The following is a 16,640-nucleotide window of genomic DNA, read 5'->3' as shown; positions in this document are numbered from 1 at the left end:
CCATCTCCAGGCATTCTGCCAAACAGAGTTTATTTAAGCAATGTTTAAGCTTAGCCCATCAGACCAGAGGCCTGTACTACGAAGCCAGATTTTCGCTTAGCAAGGTAACTTCAGGGAAAACTCTGGGTTTCCGGTCCTACGACGCTGGTTCTCTTCTTACCGGGGTAGATCTCCATGTTAACTTGTGCTGAACGGCAAACCTGCTCCGGAGCAGGTTTGGTTCCAGGATAAGAGATCAACTCAGTGAAAGCACCGCCTGCTGACCAATCAGAGCTCAGTGTGCGGAGTTTAAAGCTATCAAGTCATATTACAGGATAAAAACTGCCGTTGCAGGAAAGACGGCCGGCAAAAATCAACTGACTGTGTGAACGTGAAAATTAATAGAATATCACCTCCCATCTTCAGAGCAATCTGACTAATATAACATTAGCGTTAAGAAAGCTTACTTAAATATCTGCCACAGCATAAGTAACCGGATCAAAGTAACATTATGTACAGTCCGCGGCACTGTGAGTGCAGACGTCGATGTATCCCATTATCATTCATATCATATCACATCATAATGTATCATATATTTCCTTATCTGAGTCAGCTTCTTGAGCCGTATCTGGCCGTGCAACACTTACGGGCCGTCTCCACGGCAGCGTTAAAAAATCTTGAAACGCTTCTGCCCATTCACTTTGAATGGGGTGACGTCACTTTTTTTCGCTTTCGCCGAAATGCATTGTGGGCAGGCGAGCGGAGATTCTCAGGATTTTCAAGATCCAAAGTTGAACAATGTTCAACTTTTGAAGCTGAGGAGGAAGCGTCAGCCAATCAAATCCCGTGTACGCAAATCTGACAGTTCAAGCTCTAGCCAATCAAACGGCGTGTATGCTGGGAGAGAAATACCGCAGGTCATTTCCTCATATTCCAAAAAATGGAGGAGAAATTAGCGGTAGCGAATCAATCACCCGGTGCTTTATGACCAGTCCTACCGGGATATAAACCGGAGGAGCCAGGCATGGAGGGAGGTGGCAGAGACAGTGGTAGGTTTTCGCCTGTTTTGGGGAGATTATATCCAGTTTACTATGGGCTTTTTTGCTTCGTATGTCGCGGGCGGGAGATTCATGTGATTGGTTGCTCGCAAAAAATCCTCAAGCTTCAGATACGCCCACCTCCAAGATTTTTTTAACGCTGCCGTGGAGACGGCCCGTTACAGCTGCATACTGTATGCAGAAGTATTATTTTAAGCAACACATTAAGTTGACGAAACAATCGAGTCAAATGTAATTAAAGTCAGATCCACTCGTGTCTTAGACGGGGCAGTGATATCATAAACCTGTTAATGTACGCATTCAAACACTTGTTTAACTTCTTCATATTTGTCTCATATTATAGTTTTCTTTTCATTCAGGAAGTATGACGCTGCGCTGTCAGTACGCTTGTCCATGTTTGTGATTGGTCAAATGTTGCTAACCCCGCCCCTTTCATGTGAACGCGCACTCAGCCGGACAGAGAAACCCTGGCTTGAGTTACCGAGTTGATAACCAGCGTCGTAGGACCGCTTAAGCGAGATCGCGTTTGTTTTGGGTTAGTTAAGCCAGATAACTCAAACATATCCAGGGTATGTTGAACTGGATTCGTAGTACAGGCCTCAGGTTTAAATAAGTTAGCCTTTTCCTGTACCCAGAATACAGTGTTCATAGACCTTTAAACACATTTTTTATCAATTTTATAATTGCTTTTTTGACATTGTGGCAGTTTCATCACCATGTATGCTCAAAGACCAAAAATAAACTAGCATTCCTACACTGGAACAACATTATATAGGTTTTCTTTGTGTTGGTAACCCCGCCTTGCCTGTCACAACACCCTGTTCTAACCACACTACAGAAAAACATGAATGTCGCAACTACCAATGTTTATTACCACGGTTAATTAACAAAGTAGAATAACTGTGCTCCCACAGCTAGGGAGTTTTTGTCCCGCTCAGTATAACAAATGAACCACAAAATCACGCTTTTCCTATAGGTAAATGACCTTCTGTGAAGCACTTCTTAGTATAGACACAACCTCAGATTCATGAACTAAGTCATAACAAATGTATAAAGACTACTTTTAACCAAACTGGTTGCAGGCAGGACAGCAAAAGCAGGATATTACATACAGCTCTGGCAACAATTATAAAAAAAGTATCTCTGCTTTCTCTATGTATGTGAAAACATGTGGTTGTTCCACTGAAATGAAAATGTTTGTTACACCCAAGTTCCAAATTAATATATTGTCATTTGGAGGATTTATTTGCTGAAAAGGGGTCAACATAATTGTTTTTAGACCTGGAATTATGTGAAGAAAACAAGTTCATATTCATCAACAATAATAATGTTTTACCTTTTACCTATATACTCCATTTTAATAACAAGCATTCCCAAATCTGGTGTGCAACCTGCCTTAGGGTTGTCAAAGGAACAATGTTATGACCGATAAAAAAACATTGGATTTATATTGAGGTGTAATGGTGCATTTTTATAAACATTGAAAACATGGACGTGTAAAATTGTAATTTTTCGATTAATATAAAGTCAGGTTCTTCCTTCAGCGTCCAGGCTGTACAATCAACACGGCCTCTGGCAGACACCACACACACACACTACCACCACTGTTGTGCAATATGTACTAAAATGCTATTACTGTCTTCTACTTGTTTTAGCACAACCCAATATTGTAACAACAATGTTGTAAAATAACACTGCAATATACTGTGTACTATTTACTTCTGTTATGTGGCAGCTACTTCTTTACTTTCTACTTGTTCCTCAGAGTTGTTATAATGCTGCTACTTTTCTTCTTTGAATGTTTAATTATGTTCTTCTTATTTCCCTAATGTGTGCTTGCCACTTTAATTTATACTGTTTTATTTTTGTCTTTATTGGTACTGTCTCTTTGCTGTTAAAATGTAACACCTTCTTTTTCAAAGGTGTGGGTTGAGGCTGTGTCACCCTGGTCGTGATGTATGGGCAGGTGGATTCAAAGGTTTGGGACATATTATGCTCATTTTCAGGTTCATATGTGTACATGGTGCTTCTACTGTGACATGTTTTCACGCTTTAATGTTCAAAAAGCACTTTATTTGTCTCATACTGCCTATGCTGCAGCTGTCAAAGTTCCACACAAACATAGTTGTTTCTGGTTTTGCATATCGATAACCTTCCTGTCTATCAGATCCGCCTTCCTCCCCTCTCTTGCAATCAGCTCATTCCCCTCACCTGGGCTGCGTTTCACTTCTCTTATTTTTCATTTCCTCGCTCCTCGGTCTCGGTCTCACCGGAAGTTGATTTGTCTGCGCCATCTTGAGTAGCGTCCCAATGGCCTTATTTTTGCCGGAGGACTGAGGAGCGAGGAGCGATAATGGAGGAGCTATAATGGAGGAACCACCAGACCATCCTTCGATGAAATCCTCAGAGACTCGCCCCGCCCCCTTACTGTGTATCGCTCACTGATTGGACGATGCAGCGCATGCAATGATCTGATGCTTCTTGACATGAGAGCAGTTTCCCAGCGGAGTGAAGAAAACACATGAAACTCACGGGACTCACTCCTCAGTTCATACCGTGTTCTGTTTCAATGAATGCATCATTCAGTTACAAATATGTGATATATCTGAACAACAAAGTGCTCAAAAATCATTTTATTCATTTATTGGAAACATTTTCATGATCGCTTTTTTCGTTTTACATTTTCATTTATTGTCATTTCCATTCAGTCAGTCATTAAGTGCTATTTAACATGTTAATGTGCTACATATCCACACAAACAGACAAAGTGTGCAATCCAATGAATGTTAATCTAACTGGGTTTTGATAGATAACATATCTCTCTTTCTTCTCTCAATTATTTTATTTCTATTGTGCACACTAATCAATACTAATCTAACTATTGTTCGTTTATACATTTTAAGAATGGCGTTTATCTTTTTTGAGAATGAGTTCTTATTTAATGTATTTGGGTCTACAACAGATGATACAAATGTTTGTGTCAGTAAATGTGTACTAACAGAGGCGGGGGTGTTTGTGAAAACAACGGGGACAGAGCTGGCTGTTGTCAGACGATCAGCTGTGCAGCGTCGTCACAAACGGACGTCGCTTCACGTGACGCTCCGGAGGAAAGGACGTCCCATTGCTCTTAAAACTCATTTCCCTGCTTCTCGTGGTTTCCTTGCGTCTCTCCATGCTTCCCTGGTGGGAGGGACTAGTCGCAGGGAAACAACGCAAGTGAGGGACGCAAGGAATCCATTTAACCGAAGTGAAACGCAGCCTTAGTCTCCCCAGCCCTTCCCCTCACCTACTTCTCATTCCCTCATTAGCTTCACGGTGTATATATACCACCTCACTCTCACTTGTCCTCTGCCAGATTGTCTTGTGTGTTTTGCCAAGCTCTCCAGTGTTAAGTTTGTATTTTCCTGGTTCTCTGTTCTGCCTGGTTCTGACCTTGCCTGCCTGGTTTGGACCTCTAGTTTCCGGCCTACTCCCTGATTGGATTTGTTTGCCCGTTTGAGTGATTGCCTGGTTCTGAGCCCTAGTCTGCCTGCCCCCCTTTATTGGATTTGGTTGCCTAATTGCTGGATATCCTGGTGTTGGCTCTGCCTGTACCTGACTTTAATTCAAACTGAACTTTTTGAACATTGAGTTCATCTCAATTGATTATTTCGCCAGGACAGAGGAGTCCTCAGGTATTAATTGGGATGTCCTCGTTCACTCCAGCGTCACCATAAACAACGCCCTTTACTTCTGGCGTGCGCACAGTTTTATCACCTGTCACTGGACTTCCCTCCACATAAATCCCTTCAAACCTGGGATTTAGTTTCTCATTGAAATGATTTCGTCCATCTCTTCCATTCATCTCTTTTATTATAGTTTTTTTATTATAGTCTGTGTATTATTTTCGGTCCTGTATTTGTTTTTCCAGGTATAACATTTCATTTAAGTTATAATTATAATCATAACAATAATAATAATTGATGGATTCATTTCATTATGGTATTTGAGCTTGTTTCAGATCAAGCACTTTAAACATGCCTCTGATCCTCCTTTAACAGTCAGAACAGCTGCAGTGAGCAGAGGCTGTGCAGCTGGGGGCGGAGCTCTGATGCGCGAGTACTGAAAACACTTCCGCGTAGTCTACTCTCGTGTATCCTCGCTCTCGTCTCCTCTGGAAGCCTCCTCCCTCCTCGACTCCTCCATGTGCATTTAAGAGATTGGGACGTCCTTCAACATGGCGTGTCTTGATCGATTTCCGGGTCAAGTCCCGAGGAGGGGAGGAGAGAGGAGTCGAGGAGGGATATTGAGATGAACCTATTGTATCTGTGTTGTGTTGTGCTCTTCAATCAACCGTACCTGTGAACGCTACAGCTGCAACCACTTATTCAATCGCTTAGAGATGTCCCGCCCCTTAGCCAATCACGTACAATGTGTTGGAGCTCTTGCCAATAAAAGTGTGAGTACATAGTGACGTCATTATGTTTACGGAAGTAAATAAATATGTCCAATGGAGGCGTTTTTCAGGCTGGTGGGGAGAGAAACTCCCTCTGGATCACAGGGATATTTGCCTTTGGAGACCATTTACATGCACTAAAACCAGAGCACACTACAGGAAAGAGAAAATCACTAAAAGCCTAGTCTATAGCTGCACTGCCCCCCCGAGTGTGGTGTGTACTTGTCCTTCATCAACTTTTAAAAGATGCTCATCAAATGAACAGCATCGTTTCAGGTCAGGAATAATATTCACAGACTTATAGTGTCCTATATATCAGATGCTGATAGTGAATGTGTGTGTGTGCACTGCTGATAGGTTTTCCTGTGATTGGAAAAGCAGCTGCTGGCTCCAGAGGAAGGGGCCTGTTGACTCAGGCCCTGCAGGGGCTGCCATGTTTTCCTAGGCTGTTTTGGGGGCTTGGCTGCTGAAGTACTTAGGGTGACAGAAACTCTCTGTGTTTCTGAACCGTGCAGCCCTTTATTTGAGCTGCTTTGGATCATCATTGCCAGAGAAAAGCTCTCTGAAGCGGAGAGCGGAGCCCCAACGCAGGATAAACACTAACCCCTCCAATCACAATATGCCCCTCCCCAGCGCTGCTTATGTTGAAGAGGGATCACATTTAAATGTTGAACTATTAACATTTCAAAGCTTGATTAAATCATGTCGTACCGCAAGCACTTTTCCCCCCCTCCTCCTCTGGTCCAAGTCACAAACAGCTGCTGTTTGAAGGTGAAAGCGAGGAACATGATCAGTGGAGGAAATCTAATTTCACGTAGCTTATTGTTTCCAATCTCCCTGCGTTCATTGCAGCCATTCAATTTAGACTTCTTAGAGGGACATTGACATCACCAAGAGACACTGCGAGCCCTCTGAAGTTTATACAACTGCCCTGGGTAAACTCATTTTAGAGAGTGGGCCCTCGTCCAACGTATATATTATTCTAAGTTTCTTACTGCCATGAGACAGTGGCTCCTCTGTGCTTTCAGAGTCCTCCCCATTCACTGCCTCTGCTAGGAACTGACTCTGTAGCTTAACACTGCCCTGTGTCCCCTATCTGATATGTTGGTGTGGATGCATCCTTTGCTTCTCCCTAACATGAACCTGTGGAGTTGGAACACTACAAATACACTTTATTGTCTATCTACGTATGGGGTTGGGTCATTTTAGAAGCATAAGCAATAGGATGGAGGGGTCTGAAGCTCTGCAGCGGCCCCTTCAGGCTGCTGTGTTTATCCGACATGGATAAATGAGTGACGATTGAGGATTTATTCCAGCCTGGGTTTTCAATTCTTCAAAGCTGCTTTAAAGGGTTTCTAGAGCTCTACAGTCCCAAACCTAGCATATTATGAACCATGTTCAGATATGTACAAATAACTCCTTTCATTAAGTCAGGGGTGTGACGGTTGTAATTCCATTCCAATTACCTGTGAAAAAAATCTAATCAGAAACCGAATCTGAGTATCAGAATACAAAAGTAAAGTAAGTGATTACTTCCTGTTACTTTTGGAAGACCTCAATATGAAATGCAATGCAGATAAATACAAAATAAAATAAATAACAAGATGTTTTTTACTTTCTTAATGAATTATTATTATGTGAGACAACAGAACAATGTTAACCTCAGAAAAGAAGAAACCAATATATTTAGGATCAAAAAGGTGTCCTCATTTTACAAAAAACAATATGGTATTTTTTACAGTTTAAAACAGTATCTGGATTAAGAGCATCCACAGTAGTTTAACAAATCAGGCGTCCATCTACCTAAGTGTATTCAAAAGAAAACCACAGTAAATGCAGGAAATATACATACCTAAGGATTCAGATTAAATAAAAGTATAAGCCAACAGAAGAGTATATTTAACAAATGCTGCCTTAGTCTAATGCACAGTATTGTAGTTGACCTAATCAGGTGTCCACCTACTGCATTTTTTTTTTAATGTACCTGTAATCTGATAACGTATTTTTATATGTAACAAAGAGAATACACGTACCTTTTTTTATATCCTGATTATGTAATACTGTTACATATAAAGCCTGGGTGTCACACTCATTTCAGACCATAAGCTACATAAAGCACAAGGCTGATTAAGACAGCACAACCTTGAGTGGATACAAAGGACCTTCAGTTCATTTAATTGAAACACTGGAATTACAGTAATTGCTTTAAAGGTCCCCCATTATACTATTTTTCAACAATATTTAATATTTCTCAGATATTTATAAAACACGTCTCTGAAGTGTTTTGCTCGAAATACCAAACAGATCATTGTAGCATCCCATGATCCCCTCTGTTTCAGCCCTGTTCCAAAAGTGCTGATTCTGTTTCTAGCTTTAACCTGTTAAGCCCGAGAGACCCCGGTACCGGGGCACTGCCACAACATCTTGCAGGAAACAGTGTCTGAGGGCATGTTCATTTAATAAAACTATGAATGTTTTATATCCATGTAACGGGAAGAAACTCATCTAACTGATCATTTTTATTTATTTTTCAAAAGAAAACCCACAATGCTAACACTGAGCCTCTGAATTAGCAACGAGCGAAAAATGCTAACACCTTACTGCACCGAATATCACTCACAAAACCTTATTATTTATCTTTTCACCACATCCAACACATGGTTTCACATCGTGAGGTGACACAGAATCGTTTGACACGGACATTATCACTGAATTATACGTATTTGCGACGTTATAAGCAAAAACGGACATCAAAACAGGTGACGCTAGGTAGCTAAAAATGCTAACATTTTTACCTTGGCTCTGTAGTCTCTCCAAAGTGGTCTTCAATGGCATTAAAACGATAAAAACGCTGCTGAAGTTAATCCAATGTGTCTGTGTCCCTTTGAAATGATTTCTGATAATCCATAAGCATTAAAACTGCTTTTCCGTTTCCAGATGTCAAAGCTAGAGATAGGTCCACTCTGATGCAAAATTATTGCGCAAAGCCCTCACCTTTTCTCTTCACAATGAGTGTGTGTGGGGGACTCCCCCTTCGATTCTATTGGCTCTAAAGGCCCAGACACACCAGGCAGTCACCAGAGAACTCGCCGACACTGACGCCGACTGTTGCGTCGCCGTGTTCTCCTGCGTCTTGGCCATGTGTCGCACTGGAACACACCGCAAAGACTTCAGCCGAGCACGTACGAACTGCGCATGCGTGAGTGGCAATAACTCTCCTTACCAGCAGGCGGCGGTAGTGTGTATTCGTCATTTAAAATAGGCAACAACCGGAAGACAGAGAAGAACAGACTGTGATATAAACAAACAACAAATAGCGTGTGCGTTCCATTTTCACTCTCGTCCATCGAAAACATGTTTCGTGCGGTACTGGAGCTATCAGCCATTGGAGTGTTGCTTGTGGAAGACATTCTCAAGCAACAGTCTCTCAAGAGCTTATATATACAGTCTATGCTCAAGAGGCGGAAGCGAAGAATTAGGAGAAACCGCACTAAATGGGTGAAATCATGGATACTGCAGCGAGAAGCTCATGGGGCTTTCCCGAACCTGTGTCGAGAGCTGGAGTTAAATGAAATGCCAGATTTCAGATATTTTCCTCAAGCTTTGGTAAAGTGTATTCTTTGAATGCAGATTTGGGTTCTGCCCGCTCTGTATTAATGTCATGTGGATGTTCCTGTCATGTTAGTATTGGTCAGAGGTGGGAGTAAGTCCTACATGTGCAAGTCATGAGCAAGTCTCAAGTCTTGACCTACAAGTATCAAGCAAGTCCCAAGTCACTGTGGTGAGAGTCAAGCAAGTCAAGTCAAGTCAAGTCAAGTCATACGAAATACTGATGAATAAGCCCAGTTTCCGCATTTAAATCAGTTAAAAGACAGTGGTTATAAAAATTGATTTAACCCACACTATGATCTTCATGACATACACAGTTAATAATTTGAAATCTAATTTAGACCGATGACAATCATATTAGATCAATATTAACCCTAGAACTGCAGACAATATAGCTAGGACTCAATCAAAAAGTCTGTTCAAAAAGGCAGAATTCCAGGTAAGAAAATCATATATGGCATTTGCCATTACACATATTTAATTTAAATGTATGTTAACACTAGAACCGCCAACAGCGTCAGCACCTACATAGATATCATTTTCAAATCATTTAATTTGTTCCTCTTCATAATTTCCTTATAAACTAAGTAGGACGATTTAAAACTCACTTAATTGGGTTAATTTAGAAATTGCTTCAGTTTATCATCATAACAGATCAAAAAGTTCAGATTAATTTTACAATAAATCAAGGAATGATGCACTTCTACAAACAAAAACAACATAATTAAAACATTTAAACAAACTACTAAAAGTAGATGAACTACATTATTCAACAGTTTACAGTAACTTCTGATAACACAGGGGAAATAAACGAGGCATCTCTTTTCCTCTCTCTCTCTCCCTCTCCTGACAGCCCGTCAGTATCAGGGTTAGTCAAAATGAATCCCTTGGCGGTTCTAGTGTTCATTTACCGTTTTGTCTTCTCTTTGTAATGCTTAATCGATTTGAAACCAAGTCTAACGTAGCTTAAACTTAACGTTAGCTTTCTAGCTAACACAACACATTCACGCACCTTTCTCTGTGGGGTTTTTTGTAGTGACGAATGAAGTTGGATGTTGTGGTGGTCGTGTCACTGATCTTTATGCTGCAGACCCTGCATACCGCTGTTCTCTTCTTATTAGCGTCATCGACAACATAATCCTTGAATCCAAACTTCACTATTTGTGGAGTAACGCTAGCCGCTGCCATGTTAACTGACACTCCTGCCGTTTAGTGGGTTGCCAGGTTTGCGCGCACGGCGCTATAATCACCCAATCACGTTTCGAAAAAACTAAACGTAATATCTCACTACAAAAACAAACGCAAATATTTAATTTTAAACAGTCAAGTCCTTTCAAGTCATCTGTCTCAAGCTTAAGTCAAGTCTCAAGTCATGAACACCAAGTCAAAGTCAAGTCAAGTCTTTTATCAATGTTAGTCAAGCAAGTCTCAAGTCAAAAAATATGCGACTCGAGTCTGACTCGAGTCAAGTCATGTGACTCGAGTCCCCACCTCTGGTATTGGTTATAGTAAAATAATGCAGATATATTATATATATATATCCCAACAGGCCACCTTGTTTATGGTTAGATTCAGTTTTAGTAGAATATAAAATACATGAATGATGAAATGAGCACATAAAGTGCAGACATACTATAAAATCAGAGTTAATAGACCTGCATCTGATGATCACAGTGTTCTGGTGGGTGTGTAGTTTATTGAGTCAGCAATGTAGTAATGTAATAATGGCCACTTCTTGCTAAATTTACATTTCCATGTGATGCTTTTATCCGAGGCGACTCACAATAGGTAAATGAACAGCAGTAGACAGTATCTCATTTACTTAGACACTGTACTTAAGGACAATGTTGAGGTACTTGAGACTAATCCTGCAACTTTATACTGACAAATAAACAGATGAGATGAAAAACCGGACTTGACCAAACAAATCACGGAGCTCTCAGCAGAGGACAGCCGGGGACGCTCCCGCCGATATCAGAGATGTCCCTGCTTGATGTGTGGGAGGTAAGAGAGGACATTTAAGGGCTATGTTTGATGTCTTTAAGTATCACCTGCTGGGGTTTAGCTGCTGTCCTGTGCCTTCTTAAATTGTTTGTTTACGTCCCTCACTTCCGTTTCGCTTCTCATTTGCTAGCTGAACAGCTGATCAGAGTGGTTTCTTGGCCCGATAGCTTGTGTCCGACACACGGCCGATTCAACATGTTGAATCGGCCGTGTGTCGACCGTGAAAGGCCAAATAAGGCGTGTCGCGGCCGAGGGTTCGGGACACACCAAATTGACTTTGGGCGACAGGGCACGCTTCGTCGTCAGACAACCAAAGACGGCCGATTTCGGCCTGGTGTGTCTGGGCCTTAACGGTCAGAAAGAGGTGTCAACCATCAAAATCGAGCAAGGGAAGCCAGAGATATGGAAAATCCACCCAAATGACCCCAGAAGTGGTTTCTTTTTGCTAAATCTCTCTAAAAAGGTCAAATGTCACTTGTTTTGCATCAATCTTGATACAGGGTACTTATTATATGTTGTACTTTGGATTCCTAAAGCTTTTAGTCTACTAACCCATCATCCAAGGGTGGTTTTCACTATAAGTAAAAAAGAATTTTTGGACAGACACTATAATTTACAGTTTTTTACTATGTAAAATCTGAATTTTCTTTAAAATAAAAAACATCTATATTGATTCTGACTTTTCTACTTCCAACTCACAGGTTTATCATTACTTTGAGAAAAAAGATTATTAATTTAACCCTTTTAGAAGGGAAGATATGGTCAATTGTTCTGGGAATGTCATTTTCGAGCCTGAGACCTGAAAAACAGGCTCAGGGCTTAACAGGTTAAATGCTAATGAGCTGCTGCTGGCCACGCCCCTCTGCAAGATGATTTGTTAAAAAAACACAATGGTGCCCTAGGAGGAGATTCAGGTGATAAGGTGGGTTGGTGTTACCTGGGTTGGTTATTGGCTAATGGTTACACAACCCAAGATAACATTGTGACATCAAAAAGTGGCTAAAATCGTATCCGCTCAATTTCAGACAGGTTTTTATATAAATGGACCAGGACAAACAGAGAGAGGATCTTTTTCCTGAAACTTTCAGAGAGGGGACACATAGTTATGTATAAAAGACATGAAAAGTGGATTTTGAATAATAGGTGACCTTTAACACAATGTTGAAAACAGTGCTGAATCTTACAGTTTTCACACAAACAAGTAACAGAACACCTCAGGTATTTAACAAAATTAAACACACATATTTAATTAAAACTCAATCGTGTCACCATGTAGCACATATACAATCTGATTATATTAGAAGCAGTTACACACTGCTGTGCTCACTGCAAACTGATGGAAATATGTAATACCCTTCACAATTTTAAATGAGTCAACACATCTATTCATTTACAAAGAAAAAAAAATAATTCTCTATCCTTGAACAAGTGTACTTCACTACATTCCAACACTGCTTGACATGCAATATGCTATATAAAAAGATATTTAAAATGTGTAATGGGGAGCTAAGGGCGGCAGCATGTTCTACAATTTTACACACACACACGCGCACACACACACACACACACACACACACACACACACACACACACACACACACACACACACACACACACACACACACACACACACACACACACACACACACACACACACACACACACACACACACACACACACACAATAAAGGCCTCAAACCGATGTGTGTGTGGTGTGTGATGATCCTGTTAGTGTGTCAGAGCATCATTCCTCCCACTGTCTGACCTCAGAGGGGCTCAGTCACCGCTCTGTGGTGACACAAAGTTTAACTCCCCCACAGAAAGGGGGAGTCAGCCCCAGACAGCAGGCAGCATGTTCCACCCACTCTGTCATTTTCTTTTGTCACAAACCAAAGGCCTCCTCTAATGGGACCTTATTTTCTTTTCCATGTTTGTTTAAAGAATTGCCTCTATTACCCCAAAATGGAAGCAGGGTGTGTGCACAGTCAGATCCCCATCCTCTGTGTGACGCAGTGCCACAGTGACCCAGAGAGCAGAGAGGGGGTGGCAGAGCCTTTATCCCGTCTGGCTCGCCAAAATAGAACTCAAATGAAAGGGTTTTGGTTCAAAGAAAACCCCCTAACCTTTATTGAAACAGCGTAGTCTACCACAGCAGACAGAGGACACGACATAGGGAGGACTTCACATGATGACCAGACACAGAGACACAAGAGAAATAAAAAACAGTTCAAACATAAACCGCTCTTTCTTTTTCTTCATTTGGTGTTACAGTAGCATGTAGTGCTAATTGTTTTCCATATGTGTAATATAAAAATATTTAATTAAAGGGCCCTATTGTACTTTTTTGGGTTGTCCCTTTCCTGTAGTGTGTTTTATAGTTTTTTTTGCATGTAAATGGTCTTCAAAGGCTAAAATCCCAAAGTTCACGCCATCCGCCCCTGGGATCCATTGGACTCCTTGATTTTCTACCATAACATAGTGACGTTACTACGTAACACTCACGCTTCTATTGGCTAGCGCTCCAACACATTTTATGTGATGAGGGGCAGGAGATCTCTAATGCCCCTTTTCCACCAATCCAGTTCTAGCTCTGACCTAGTGCTCATCTGGTTCCGAACCGTTTCTTCTTTTAAGCCCCACTTGTGTTTCCACCGCTCAGAGCCCGACTGGTGCTGCCGCTACTGCGTCATGACATCACCGTTTACGTCACAGATTTTCTGCCCAACACCGCTCACAACAACAACAATAGGGGACTGCGTCGGGTCGATGATCGTGTTGCTTCTAATCAAACGAAGCCAGATTAAATTAAATAACTACTTCTCAACCCTTGTACTTTTCTCCATGGTTAATTGTTTATTAATGTGCTTCAGCGGCATTTACCGACCGCTGTAGTGCCGCTCGTCCACCGGAGTTTGGTCTACTTTTAACTCACGCCATGGCCGCTGGAAAGTATTCACTTTCATACTGTCACACAAGCAGCTGATAAATATCCCCCATCCCCATAAGTGAATGTGTTTCAGTATGAATTTACGCTTTTTGGCAACCTGTGTAGCCCATGTATTGATTCCATCCGATAGCTGCTATAATTAAAGGCCCTGACACACCAGGCCGTCACCAGAGAACTCGCCGACACCGACAGTTCCATCGACGAGTTCTCCTGCGTCTTGGCCATGTGTCGCACTGGAACACACCGCAAAGACTTCAGCCGAGCACGTACGAACTGCGCATGCGTGAGTGGCAATAACTGTCCTTACCAGCAGGCGGTGGTAGTGTGTATTCGTCATTCAAAATAGGCAACAACCGGAAGAAAGAGAAGAAGAACAGATTGTGATATAAACAAACAGCAAATAGCGTGTGCGTTCCATTTTCACTCTCGTCCATCGAAAACATGTATCGTGCGGCACTGGGGATATCAGCCATTGGAGTGTTGCTTGTGCAAGACATTATCAAGAAACAGTATCTCAAGAGGCAGAAGCGACGAATTACGAGAAACCGCACTAAATGGGTGAAATCATGGATACTGCAGCGAGAGGCTCATGGGGCTTTCCCGAACCTGTGTCGAGAGCTGGAGTTACATGAAATGCCAGATTTCAGACATTTTGCTCTGCTTTTTCCTGTTCAGTTCCACATGTTGGAGGAACTCATCACTCCAATCATCCAGAGGGAAAACACTAACTACTGGGATTGTATCTCCGTGGGGACACGTTTGATGGTTACGCTGCGATTTTTGGCAACAGATATGCAAGCTAAAGATGTTGCTATATCTGAAATTGCAGCACTTTGTATATTATTGTATATTGTGCTTTAGTAGTAATACCGCAGTGTAATGTAGATGTACTAGTGTAAGTACAAAACCAAAGTACCAAAGTACTGCTTGGTTGCTTGAGAATTTACCAAGGGATCAATAAAGCGTTATCTTCTTCCTATAATAATGCATGTTAAAATATTTCATTATTATATGTTGTATCATTTGTCTGAATCTTCATAGTACTTAAAGTAATCAACTATCTTGTAAACTATAACCTGTAGTTTTGTAGCTAATGAGTGTTTTGTTCAGCTGCTTGTGTAGATAACTCAGTTATGTGTTTGTTAATATTTGCAGGGGAAAGCTTCAGGAGCCTTTCCTACCAGTTCCGAGTGGGAGTGTCAACCATCCGGCAATTCGTTCCTGAGACCTGTACAGCCATCTACGAGGTTTTAAAAGAGAAATACCTGAAGATATGTGTGGATACTTACTAGTTTTACTGTGCAAACTGTATGTAATACAGTGAGGTCTGTAGGCATTTGAACAGCAAATGCCATATGAAACATGGCTCTTAAAAAAAATATATATATGTTTTTCAGTGCCCAGACACAGTGGAAGAGTGGCAGCAAGTAGCTGATGGATTCCAGGCTCAGTGGGACTTCCCAAACTGCCTAGGTGCCCTGGATGGGAAACACATCAACATCCGCCCCCCTCCAGGAACTGGATCAACATACTACAACTACAAACATACATTTTCCATTGTGCTAATGGCACTGGTCGACAGCAACTACAAGTTCTTGTATGTAGATGTAGGTTGTAATGGGAGGATTTCAGATGGTGGTGTGTTTGGTGGATGCTCACTGCAGGATGCCTTGGAGAATAGGACATGCAACATCCCTGCACCTGCACCACTTCCTGCTTCTGACCAGGCGGTTTGTTACCACATTGTGGCAGATGAGGCATTTCCCCTGAAAGAGTACCTCATGAAGCCCTATCCGAACCGCAGGCTAGCTGTAGAGCAACGCATCTTCAACTACAGGCTGTCGCGGGCTCGGAGGGTGGTAGAAAATGCCTTTGGCATCCTAACCACCATAAACATTCAAGACACTGCCAAAGTGGAGGCCATTGTTTTGGCTTGCTGTGCTCTGCACAACTTCCTGTGCACAGAGAACTGTAGCGCATACATGGCGGGAGTTGTTGACCAGGAAGGACCCGATCATGGCACTGTCCCAGGAAGCTGGAGACAAGACCCTGACCTACGGCAAGCCACCCTGCCACCCACCACCAATAATTCAGCTCGAGCCAAGCAGCACAGGGATGAACTGTGCCAATATTTTAACGGTATCGGTGCAGTGCCTTTTCAGTGGGATATAGTACCATCTTTTTCTCTCATGGTGGTTTGGCTCATAAAGGGGTTGTGTTGTGTTGTGATATTTTCCTCAAGCTTTGGGAAAGTGTCTTCTTTGAATGCAGATTTGGGTTCTGCCCGCTCTGTTGATAAAAGCTCATTCTAATGTTGTGTTATGTGTGTATGAAGGTACTAAATAAAGTTGTGCATTGCCTATCCTGCTATTTGTGTTTATTCTTTTAATCACACAGCGATAAGAAACAATAACAATGTGCCTACATAACTGTCAGTTGCAGCCCTAGCATTAGTATTGGTTATAGTAACAGCTACAACATTAAAATACTTCTAGGCAGATTGAGGAGGATAATGGGAGAATGAACAGAGGGGCAGAAACATCCATCTGAATAATAATAATAACTTTATTTGTATAGCACCTTTCATATAGGGGATTGCAGTTCAAAG

The 16,640-nt window shown here is 41.7% G+C and overlaps 1 protein-coding gene across 1 annotated transcript; it reads left to right on the top strand.

Moving 5' to 3' along the window:
- Positions 1 to 2,973: 2,973 nt before the first annotated feature.
- On the top strand, positions 2,974 to 16,380 carry LOC117470710 (protein ALP1-like). The gene is made up of 3 exons (XM_034115555.1): positions 2,974 to 3,015; positions 15,188 to 15,303; positions 15,430 to 16,380. The coding sequence occupies exon 3, from the start codon at positions 15,598 to 15,600 to the stop codon at positions 16,342 to 16,344; it is 747 nt and encodes a 248-aa protein (XP_033971446.1). The 5' UTR covers positions 2,974 to 3,015; positions 15,188 to 15,303; positions 15,430 to 15,597; the 3' UTR covers positions 16,345 to 16,380.
- Positions 16,381 to 16,640: the final 260 nt, after the last annotated feature.

Source organism: Trematomus bernacchii, unplaced genomic scaffold, assembly GCF_902827165.1.
Source record: "Trematomus bernacchii unplaced genomic scaffold, fTreBer1.1, whole genome shotgun sequence".
In the NCBI taxonomy this organism is placed as follows: Eukaryota; Metazoa; Chordata; class Actinopteri; order Perciformes; family Nototheniidae; genus Trematomus; species Trematomus bernacchii.
This window is presented reverse-complemented; position numbering and strand designations above follow the sequence as displayed.

Excerpts from the sequence above, each read along its gene's own strand:
- LOC117470710 (XM_034115555.1), top strand. The coding sequence starts at position 15,598 with ATGGCACTGGTCGACAGCAACTACAAGTTCTTGTATGTAGATGTAGGT.